Source organism: Chiloscyllium plagiosum, chromosome 31, assembly GCF_004010195.1.
Source record: "Chiloscyllium plagiosum isolate BGI_BamShark_2017 chromosome 31, ASM401019v2, whole genome shotgun sequence".
Lineage (NCBI taxonomy): Eukaryota > Metazoa > Chordata > Chondrichthyes > Orectolobiformes > Hemiscylliidae > Chiloscyllium > Chiloscyllium plagiosum.
The window spans coordinates 32,784,127-32,795,814 of NC_057740.1; the positions used below are offsets into that span (position 1 = coordinate 32,784,127).

The 11,688-nt window shown below is 44.6% G+C and overlaps 1 protein-coding gene across 2 annotated transcripts in view; it reads left to right on the forward strand.

The window, feature by feature from the left end:
• Positions 1-6,506: 6,506 nt before the first annotated feature.
• The window catches only part of LOC122565386 (ADAMTS-like protein 5), a 126,271-nt gene continuing 121,089 nt past the window's right edge, over positions 6,507-11,688 (forward strand). Inside the window, exons 1-2 of one of the 2 annotated variants that reach the window (XM_043721315.1) lie at positions 6,507-7,144; positions 7,452-7,524. In XM_043721315.1, coding sequence (XP_043577250.1) covers positions 7,107-7,144; positions 7,452-7,524 — 111 coding nt within the window. In that variant the 5' untranslated portion in view covers positions 6,507-7,106. Of the gene's footprint in view, positions 7,145-7,276; positions 7,295-7,451; positions 7,525-11,688 lie in introns of those variants that run through there. The other variant, XM_043721316.1, reaches the window with a different exon arrangement.

Genomic DNA, 11,688 nt, shown 5'->3' on the forward strand with positions numbered 1-11,688 from the left:
TAAACATGACTGCTTTAGTATCTGAGGAGTCGCCAAGTGTTGAACATTGTGCAATCATTGATGAATGTCCCCATTCCTGACGTTATGGAGGAGGGAAGGTCATTGATGAAGCAGCTGAAGATGGTTGGGCCAAGGACACTCCCCTGAGGAACTCCTGCAGAGATGTCCTGGAGTTGATGTGTGGTGATAATGACAGCTATTGACATCAAGATCTCTTTTGACAAAGTGTAGCATCAAGGACCCCTAGCAAAATGGGTATCGCGGGGCAAATTTTATACTGGTTGGAATCTTATGGCACTTACCAGCAAGATGCAGTTGGAAAAGATTTCCTTTGGTAACGTGGCCTTGGATAGAAAAGTATCCAATGAGTGATTAGTCAATAAAAATGTTGAGATGTTGGTTTGATTCACAGATGGTACCGAGATAGTGACCTCAGCCAGGGGAAATTGAAAAGGGTTTCACTGTGACTTGGAAGAAAAACATTGGTTCTTTATTGGCTCTGCACTGACCCCCACTGGAATGGAGTGAATTTTGCATAAATTGAAAAGCCTCGGATGGCTGGGAGCAATTCCTCACCCTCACTTCATTTTTTTACTATGGCTGGATGACTTACTAATACTAGGAGAAAGTGAGGACTGCAGATACTGGAGATCAGATTCGAAAAGTGTGATGCTGGAAAAGCACAGCAAGTGATAGGTAGGCAGGAAGATGGACAGGTAGAGGGGGTGGTGCCAAGTTGGGGGGTTGGATCTGGGATGAGCTAGGGGGAGGGGAGATTATGAAACTACTTACTAATACTCACTGCTGGAGCTCATCCAGGAAGTTAAGACACATGGTCAAATCACTTTGGGGTAACTAGCAAGCATGGAGCCACATTCAATTATTGAGCACCTTGCAGTATTTGAGAGAAAATAGGGATTTTTAGCAGAATGAGCATTCAGGTTTACGTATTGGGACACCAATTTACTCAAGGATTCTTTTAATATGTAAACTCAGCACCAAATTATCAAGCTTTCCCAATTAACCAAATAACAACACTGCCCACCAGAGTAACGATAATAAGAAAAGGAAGGAAACTAGGTGGGGAGCCCAATCAGTTTAATGGTGGAAGGGGAGATAATGTACTCCAGCCCCCATAGTGCCCAGCTCTCTCAGAAAACCTAGAGACTGTTAGAGGACACATTACTTCAGGATTTCCAAATTCTGATTTTAAATGATACAGTGATGATACACTAGTGCCAGGCATCTGGGTTCGATTCCAGCCTCAGGCGACTGTCTGTGCGTAGTTTGCACATTCTCCCTGTGTCTGCGTGGGATTCCTCTGGGTCCTCCAGTTTCCTCCCATAGTCCAAAGATGTGCAGGTTAGGTGAATCAGCCATGCAAAATTTCCCATGGTGTTCAGAGATGTGTAAATTAGGTGCGTTAGTCATGGAAGATGTAGGGGAATGGAGCTGGCTGGGATACTGTTCAGAGGGTCAGTGTGGACTTGATGGGCAAATTGGTTTGTTTCCACACTGTACAGATTCTTTGATTCTAATTGCTAAATAATGAAGGAAGAAGGTGTTTGCAAACAAGATCTTTCCTTGGTTATGTGGGCCACAAAGAAACCTGATATAGAAAGTCAGAAGCCATTGTCTGCTTAAAATCCATCTTTACATTAATTCCATTTGAATTTATTGTGGAGTTCCATCTTGCAAATCATCCACTGATGAGGGCATGTTTTGAAACACAGATTTTCCAAAATGTTTAAAATGTTACCAAAAATCAGTGCTATTCTTAGGGGAGACCCAGGGCTCGGATAAATCACACCTCGCACACCCCTCTCCCTGGGGTATATCACACTGTTCATGACTCCCTCCCTGGGGTAAAACATCACTCTGTGGGGCCCCACTCCCTGGGGTAAAACATCACTGTGTGGGGCCCCACTCCCTGGGGTAAATCTCACTGTGTGTGTCCCTTCTCCCTGGGGTAAATCTCACTATGTGGGTCCCATCTCCCTGGGGTAAATCACACTGTTTGTGTCCCTTCTCCCTGGGGTAAATCACTCTGTGTGGGGCCCCCTCTCCCTGGAGTAAATCTCACGGTGCAGACCCCCTCTCCCTGAGGTAAATCTCACTGTGTGGGTCCCATCTCCCTGGGGTAAATCACACTGTGTGTGTCCCTTCTCCCTGGGGTAAATCACACTGTGTGGGTCCCCTCTCCCTGGGGTAAATCTCACTAGGTGGGTCCCCTCTCCCTGGGGTAAATTCCACTGTGCATTTCCCTCTCCCTAGGGTAAATCTCACTGTGTGTCCCCTCTCCCTGGGGTAAATTCCACTGTATGGGTCCTTTCTCCATGGGGTAAATCACACTATGTCCCCTCTCCCTGGGGTAAGTCTCACTGTGTGGGTCCCTCTCCCTGGGGTAAATCTCACTGTGTGGGACCCCTCTCCCTGGGGTAAATCACAATGTGCAGACCCCTCTTCCTGGGGTAAATCTCACTGTGCATTTCCCCTCTCCATTGGGTAAATCTCATTATGCAGCTATGGCTGTTCCAGCTTTTCTATACCATCCATGAGCAAAGGTCTCTGCGTTGGCAGTTTTAATTTTGTTGTGATTACCATTCAGTCTGTCTTTTATATATTCCCTTTTTACTTCTATTGTATAATTATAATGAAGTTCAATTTGTTTTAAAATTGGCCAATAGTAATCAATGTCAAGATTAGAGTGGAGCTGGAAAAGCACAGCAGGTCAGGCAGCAGCTGAGAAGCAGGAAAATCGACGTTTCAGGCAAAAGCCTTTCATCAGAATGAGGCCTTCCATCCTGATGAAGGGCTTTTGCCCGGAATGTCGATTTTCCTGCTCTTTGGATGCTGCCTGACCTACTGTACTTTTCCAGCGCCACTCTAATCTTGACTCTAATCTCCAGCATCTGCAGCACGCACTTCTGCCCAATTGTAATCTATACTGTGCACTCTGTGCCCTGAAATCCAACCTCCAGACTACCTTTCAATCTGCTGTCAGACTGTGGCAATCCAACGGTCTTCCTCAACTCAGCTTCCAGTTCCTCCTGGTGGTCTATAATCCCAAACCCTTGTGCTTATGACTATCCCCCTTGGGTGTATCTGCAGCTGATAAGAAATATCGAAAAAGGAGTGTGACCCTTTGGCTTAGGTAACAGAGAATAGATTCACAAAAGGATATTTTCAGATCCTTTTGACAATCCCAGGCTGGTATTATCATTCCTTAAGTGTTTTGATCTAAACTGCAACAAAGACTGGGCATTTAAAGAGAACCTTCAACATAATTTAACTCTTCAATGCTGATGTGGGCCAGCCAGCATGAGTGAGAGAGAATGGGACTCCATGTCAGTGGCTGTGCAATTTAGGATGATCTCAAATTTAAGAAGGGGAGAAGGTGGGAATGTGTTGGGATAGTCGAACTTAGATTCTGAGGGGTTCCACAGTAGATGAGCCAAGATGCAGCAGAATCAAGCAACATCGCAGAGGTGGAAATGATTGGTCTTACTGATGCTACAAAGATGTGGCTGGGTGTTATCTAGGAGTTAAGTAAGACTCACAGGATGGGAACTGTCAGGTTCAGTCTCCCACAGTTCCCCGAGGAGAGTAAGTGGAGAATTGCATTTGTAGCAGGCACTGAAAGCAATGGTGTTGGTACTCTCAATATTTAATGAGAGGGAGTAGCACTTCATCGCCTGTGGGACTCAATACTGCATCTCAGTAACTTAGAGCCTGACTGCACAATGTCTCTCTTCCATTTTCCATATACTCTTCTCCCCAAACAGGCTTGTCTTATTGTCTTGCTTACTTTGCCACCAGCCCAGAGGACCCATCTTTACCCTCCCACACCTTAATGTACCCCCATTTAACATCCCAATTTCTCTTTTACACCCATTAGTGACCTCCTTTTATTTCTAATGTATAATTTCCACTGGGCCTCCATATTATCTGTTTCTCTCCCTCCTCCTCTGCCTCTGTCAAAAATATCAAAACCATTTTCCAACTGGTTTCAGTACTGAAGAAGGATCCTCAAAATGATAAGTGCATGTAGTGATTAGAACAAGATGGATCTCACTGACTATGACATCCTTGATTGTGTTATTAACCTGGGCCAATCAAGGATCCCTGGTCAACCAATATAAACAGGAGATGATTACCTGCCCCTCTTCCGTGGTTACGTTAGAGCCCGGGTGTCCTTGGAGAAGGAGCACGCGGTGTCCACCAACACCCTGGAGTTGTTCAGGGAGAGGTGGGCGCCGCAGGGAGTGGAGTGCATCATTTCTCCCTCCAACTCTATTTTGATTTAGTCCCTACCCAAAAAAAAAATAAACAGGGGATTGCCTGCCCCTCTTCCGCGGTTATGTTAGACCCCGGGTGTCCTTGGAGAAGGAGCACGCGGTGTCCACCAACACCCTAGAGTTGTTCAGGGAGAGGTGGGCGCCGCAGGGAGTGGAGTGCATAATTTCTCCCTCCAATTCTATTTTGATTTAGTCCCTACCCTCCCCTTCACTGTTTTGATCACACAGCACTGTCCCTTGATGTGAAGGGCAGTGTTTGTCACTGGCCACCCGGGTGTTTTCCTATCTTCCTGGTGGTGGAAATTGAATAAAGATTCGTGCACTTTGTGTCTTTCACTGTGTCTCCCACCTGCACACACACACCATGGGTGCTGGGGAAAAAATAAGCACTACCGCACTTAGGTGGTAGTGTGGGGGTTAAATGTTTTTTAAAAAAAAACAGGAGATGATTACCTGCCCCTCTTCCATGGTTACGTTAGAGCCCGGGTGTCCTTGGAGAAGGAGCACGCGGTGTCCACCAACACCCTGGAGTTGTTCAGGGAGAGGTGGGCGCTGCAGGGAGTGGAGTGCATCATTTCTCCGTCCAATTCTATTTTGATTTAGTCCCTACCCTCCCCTTCACTGTTTTGATCACACAGCACTGCCCTTTGATGTGAAGGGCAGTGTTTGTCACTGGCCACCCGGGTGTTTTCCTATCTTCCTGGTGGTGGAAATTGAATAAAGATTCGTGCACTTTGTGTCTTTCACTGTGTCTCCCACCTGCACACACACACCATGGGTGCTGGGGAAAAAATAAGCACTACCGCACTTAGGTGGTAGTGTGGGGGTTAAATGTTTTTTAAAAAAAAACAGGAGATGATTACCTGCCCCTCTTCCATGGTTACGTTAGAGCCCGGGTGTCCTTGGAGAAGGAGCACGCGGTGTCCATCAACACCTGGAGTTGTTCAGGGAGAGGTGGGCGCTGCAGGGAGTGGAGTGCATCATTTCTCCCTCCAATTCTATTTTGATTTAGTCCCTGCCCCCCCCCCCCCCCCCCTTCACTGTTTGATCATGCAGCATTGCCCTTTTATGTGAAGGGCACTGCTTGTCATTGGCCACTCAGGTGTTTCCTTTCTTCCTAATTGTGGAAACTGAATAAAGATTCATGCACCTTGTGTCTCTCACTGTGTCTCACACCTGCACGCACACAACATTGGGGCTGGGGGAAAAAAAGATAAACAGGAGATGATTAGCTGCCCCTCTTCCGTGGTTACGTTAGAGCCCGGGTGTCCCTAGAGAAAGAGCTCGCAGTATCTACCAACACCTTCTAGGTTTCCAGGGAGAGGTGGGGACCACAGGAAGTGAAGTGGTTTAGTTCCCCCCAACTCTATTTTGATTTAATCCCTGCCCTACCCTTCACTGTTTGATCACGCAGCATTGCCCTTTGATGTGAAAGGGGCTGCTTGTCACTGGCCTCTCGGGTGTTTAAAGATTTACACACTTGTTCTTCACTGTGTCCGACACCTGCACACACATCACATGGCTACTGTGGAAAATGAAAGCACTACCGCTGTAGTGTGTGTGTGTGTGTGTGGAGGGGGGAAGAAATAAAAAAATATATAAATGGGAGATTTGGAATCCCCTCAGTCTAGGGGACTGACTCTGTGAAAAAAAATATAAACAGGAGATTCCGAAGGTCTCCTCAGTTGACGGTCTGACTCTGAGCTGGATGGCCACAGCTAGTGTACTGTGCATATGTAAATAAAGTTAAAAATCACACAACACCGGGTTATAGTCCAACAGCTTTAATTGGAAGCACACTAACTCTACCACCTGATGAAGGAGCAGTGCTCTGAAAGCTAGTGTGCTTCCAATTAAACCTGTTGGACTATAACCTGGTGTTGTGTGATTTTTAACTTTGTACACCCCAATCCAACACCGGTTTCTCCAAATCATATGTAAATAAAGGGTAACATGTTGGTGACAGGATACCGGCCTCTGTGCAGTTATTTCAGTGAGGATCTCTCCCCACAGATGCTGTCAGACCTGCTGAGTCTCTCCAGCATTTTCCGCGTTTATTTAACGAGAGGGGATTAGTTTGCCCGGCACTGTTTACATACACAGATATAAACTAATACATACGACGCAGATAGTACTGGCCCTTTAAGCAAAACAACCCGCCCAGTTCATGAATATGTATCTGAGTTCTGTATGACTCTGGCTGTTTGCTATTTAACAAGCGCTGATACATACATGAGACACCCGGAAAAAAAAATCTTCCCTTCCCGGGAATTTTTTTTTGTCTGCAAGAAGTTTCAAAACTTCAACATTCAAACGGCCACAATTGTTTGGAAATGTTCTAACTAAACGGATCCAGCAAATCGAAACACCTACCTATATGTGTGCGTATGTGTGTGTGTGTGGGTTAGTTAAAAAGATCAGCACGAGTGACCAAGAAAACACGTGTTTGGATTTCAAAAAGAGAGGAATATTCTGCGAAGGATGAAGCTTGGAGGGAAATTACTAATTATTAAGGAGCCGTGGCGAAATCTTTGAAAGGGAGTCGCTTGGGAGGGCATTTATTTCAATGACCACGTTAAATTTCTCAAAGTTTCAATCCAGTAAGAGACGGTTCGGCTCGCAGTTAATTTCTGGTGAATATCATAAATTCATCGCCCCTGACAGCTCAGTGTCCGCCAGGAGCGAGCTGGTGAGACCTCCTGCAAGTTTTGGGAATTGTCAATGTTACGTGAGGCGATCGGTTCTGAAGATTTGACTGCAAATGACACGGCGAGATGACAGCCCAAGATAAGTGTTCATGCTGAGATCATGCGAGTGAGGTCAAGCATGTTCGGTCTGCCCAGCTGGTATGTTCACACTTGTGTTTAAGCTTGCTCCCCTGTCCCGGTAAAACCGTATTCTGTCACTGACCGTGACACTTTCAGACTGCGTCTTCTCAGGCATCATTTTTAAACTAAATCTTTGTGCGGACCTTCCGCGTTGAGGTCGCTGAAAATGTAAGGTTATGAGTTGATTTCATGACTGACACTGTAGCAATTTGAATGGGAAATTTTGGGCAGGGAGAGCGTTAAGCGCACAGCTCGGAGGGAAATTCTGAGCTCTTTCTCTGCATTTGCGTTTCTAATGGGTCCATTCCCCCCAACTTTTTTTCAGGAGTTGGTATTGCTGGAAATCTTGGCTGCTAGCTGCGTTGGTCCTGGGATTTGGAGCCCTCTACAGTACTCAGGTGAGTAACAATTCAAACTGAATCAGTCAGGTAATTCCAATATACAGTACACCTATATATGGCACATACACCCACACGTGCATACACACAGTCAACACAAAACCAGCAAAATATGTTTCATTAGCAATTAATATATGGAGGTTGATTTACATTTGTTTTTTTTTATTTTCCATTTCCTCTCTCTTATTTTCTGGCTGACTTTAGTGGAACTATCAAACTCTTACTGAGATTACAGGCATCAGCTGATTGTTTAGCTTGGCTACTGTTTTCTCTTCATCTGAATTTTCTTGTCCATACAATAAATTCAGTTCCTTGGTTCTGATTTCCATGGATTTGGAGGTAGACAGTTCCTCAAATGGTGCATCTGTACAGAGAATATGCAGCAAATGATGTGAAAGATTTTGTTGGCATGAATAATTTGCATTTACGTAGCTGTCTATCCCCTGCAGCATATCAGATATATTTCTCGCCATATTGCCTGATTGCGGACAGATAACCAATGACAAGTTGATACTATGTTAGATGCAGACCCAACCTCTCCAGTTCCCCATTCAGCATTTGTGTTTGAATTTGCTTCTATACTAGATAGATGCTATTACGTGTTACTGCAGTTCTCATCACAGTGGCCTTTTAAACATTAGAAAGCTCTATCCTATTTTTCAAAACCTCTTACACAATGAGTTATTTGTGGAGTGCAGCAAAGGTTGTGCTGCAGGAAAACACTCAATGATCGTGATAGTACAGGAGCACCCAGGAGCCTGTACACAATGTTCAACTACTCCAAGCTTCAAGTAAATGAACCCCAAGGCATATCAATTGGATTAATGCCATTTGGGATTGAGTGTCAATTTCATGTTTCCCCATTTCTTGCTACTTTCTCTGCCTCACTGAAGTGGCTGTTGTCCAGGATCAGGAGGCACCTTGGGAGTACTTCTTAGGTAAATTGAATCTTGTCTCGCTTGGCATCTGCATTTAACAGAAAGGAAGGTGGGAGAAGCAGTGGTGGGAGTCACTGGTCAGCGTGACCAAGCACTGAGGAAAAAGTGAGGACTGCAGATGCTGGAAACCAGAGTTTAGATCAGAGCGATGCTGGAAAAGCACCGCAGGTCAGGCAGCATCCGAGGAGCAGGAGAGTCCATGTTTCAAGCATAATCTCTTAATCAGGAACAAAACATTAACTCTCCTGATCATCAGATGCTGACTGACTGGCTGTGCTTTTCCAGGACCTCACCTTTTGACATTAATGACATTGCAACTTGCTTCACCAAAGCCTCAAATCTTAACTTCCCATAGTGTGTTCAAATTATTTCCCTCTTTCTGTGTAGCCCCCTCCTGCTCTACAATTATCTGAGACCTCTGTTCTCCATCAATTCTAGCTGCTTGTGCATCCCCAGCTTCGTTTGACCTGACATTGCGGTCATGTTTTCAATCGTCCAGAGCCCAAGATTTGCATTTCCCTCTTTAAGCCTCACTGCCTCTCTCTCTTCTTTCAAGACACTTGCCTTAAACCTCTTCAAACATGCATTTTGGTTACATGTTCCAATGTCTCCTTTTTTGACTCAGTGTGAATATTTTTTGATTGAGCTCCTGCTAATCACTTTGGGACATTATTACTATCTTAGATTTGCTACATGAATGCAAACAGCTATTTTATTTTTGTTATTTGGCAGCCTGCCAGGGAGAAGCTGTCCTGGTTGAGGGCCAAGTGTCAACCATGGGCTCAGCTCTGGCTTGTGTCAAGTGTGGGATCAGACTTACAGATGGATTCTCATGATTAAATATCCCGATATGTGTTGAATTTTTAATTCTTAGTGAAGTTCTAGCTTTCATTAAGAAGAGCTATAGAGCCTGGGAAGTTGGAAGCGAGGGTGATGTGCAGCTTTAAAATTGCTTTTACATTATGCTACAGTCTATGTGAGAATCATCAGCTCCTCACCTCAGAGTGTTATGCAGCTGGCTGAAGGTAAGTGTATCTCAATTCTCAAAAGACAACTGTGCAGCACTTGTACTTAGGATTACAGGTTCAACTGTGACACGCAGGCAATTTAACTTTTGAGTAATTTCCATAGGGGTGATATTTCTTTAAAGTGACCCTTGTTTTCTTTTGTTCTGACATGTCACATTAATCACCTGTTAACAATCACAGGCACATAATAAATGGCTCCGAACATGTCAATAACTTCTGCCTCTGCTGTGGAAAAGGGATCAGGTTAAAGCTAGAAATAGGCTGGGGCTTTAAATTTGCCACATTTCAGCTTGGCAATGTATTGTCGGTGGCACCCGTTTTAGTTTTCCTGTTTCTGTGGTATACCACATGCTAAAAGACATTTCCTTTATAACCAATGAGGCCTATCTTATTTATATGTAAGAGGTTGGATTATGAGTGAGTTAAAATTGTGCCTGTCAAGTAACATTTTCAAAAGAAAAACCCGAGGTTTGATTTCCAATATGCTGAGCTAGTTAATCAAGTCTCTAAAGCACTAAAGGGTGTATTCATAATTGGACTGTGCCTTGAATTAGCAAGGAGAATATTGTTCTGTGATCCAGTCTTTCTCTGTTTGGCAACCTTTGTTGGACGTGTACATATGTGGCTGTCAAATTAAGGATCAGACTCAGCTCTGTCACCACCCAGAGCCAAATTGCCTTCTGGCGCTTATGGTCAATGCTCAAACATGAATAATGCCCTTTGTGTGAAGTACTGTGACCCAAAGGTAACATTTCTTTGGAGTCTCCTCACATAGCTCACAGCCCTGACACAAGGGACAAGCCTCATGGCTCTTCCGTGAACCCTCATTGTTCAATTTTTTTTTAACCTTGGAGAAAGATCAAGCGGAAGGTGTGAACGACATGTTCCCACAGGTAGATTCCTCTAGCTTCCACTTACACGTGTGAGGAGCAACACTTTAAAAGCAAATAGCCAAGGGGTAATTTCCTGCAATGCACCAAACTGTATGGATCAGACAGCATGCATGAAAGCCCCAAAATGAGCTTCCTTTTAAATGCTGACCGAGTCCTGGGAGTTTTTTTTTAAACATTGCATTCCCTTAGGTAGGGGAAAACCAGCCAGTTCACAGTATGATGACTGTCAAAAGAACTTGCTTTAAACACAACACAGTAAATAGCTGCAGTCCATTGAAGAATGAATTAGTCAGTAGCTGGGGGCGCGCTATTTCACAACAAATCTTGCGAATTTCTGTTGCCCCGCATGCATGCTGCTATGTGTGCCGTAATGTTGCTGCTTGAAAGACTGCACAAAATTCAGCAGTTACTAAAAAATAACAATCATTGCCTTCTTCACAGTCCTATCATTTATTCAGTTCAGGACAGCTATATAACCTCATATTCAGTTTGTTTTTATTATCTCATATGGTTGACTGTTCCAGAAGTTTTTTACAGAAGGCAGCATGTCTTTTCTGTTTGATGCTGCTCTGAGCTGGGAGATTGTGCTCAAAAAATGGCAGGTTGATGTGTGCAATGCTTTCCTTTTTGGGCAAGTTAGCTTCTGGTTGCAGAATGGTCAGTTCTTACTATCAATTTCACGCGGTGGTAACTCTCCATGGTGCAATCACTGTTAGAGGTTTACCATTAGCTTGGTATCTCAGGAATGAGGACAATGCTTGCTCATGGCAAGAAGTAATAGTGTTTTTAAAGTGTGGAAGCAATTGCGCTACAGCTATCACATAGTTTTTATTGAGAAGGAGACTCTCCCATTCTTACTACATGCCAAAGGTGCATTGAAATGATTAATAGATTGATTTACAGTTTGGCCACATTGTAACACACCTTCCATGTAAGACTGGAGATGGGTTTTGGACTCAAAGCGTCTGACCTAAATGTAAGAATGCTAGTCCACTGCATTCACTGCACACAATGTGGTCCTCTCTCCTTTGGGGAAACTAAGCGTAGACTGGGTGACCGCTTTGCAGAACATCTATGTTTTGCCCACAGAAAAGACCCTGAGCTTCCAATTGCCTGCCACTTTAATATACCACCCTGTGTCCTGGCTAATATCCCTGACTCAGTGTTACTGCAGTGCTCCAGCAAAGCTCAGTGCAAGCTGGAAGAACAGTGCCTCATTTTCCACTTGGAGACCCTGCAGTCCTCCAGACTCAATATCGATTGCAATAATTTTAGGGCCTGAACCCCCCCCCCCCCCCCCCCCCC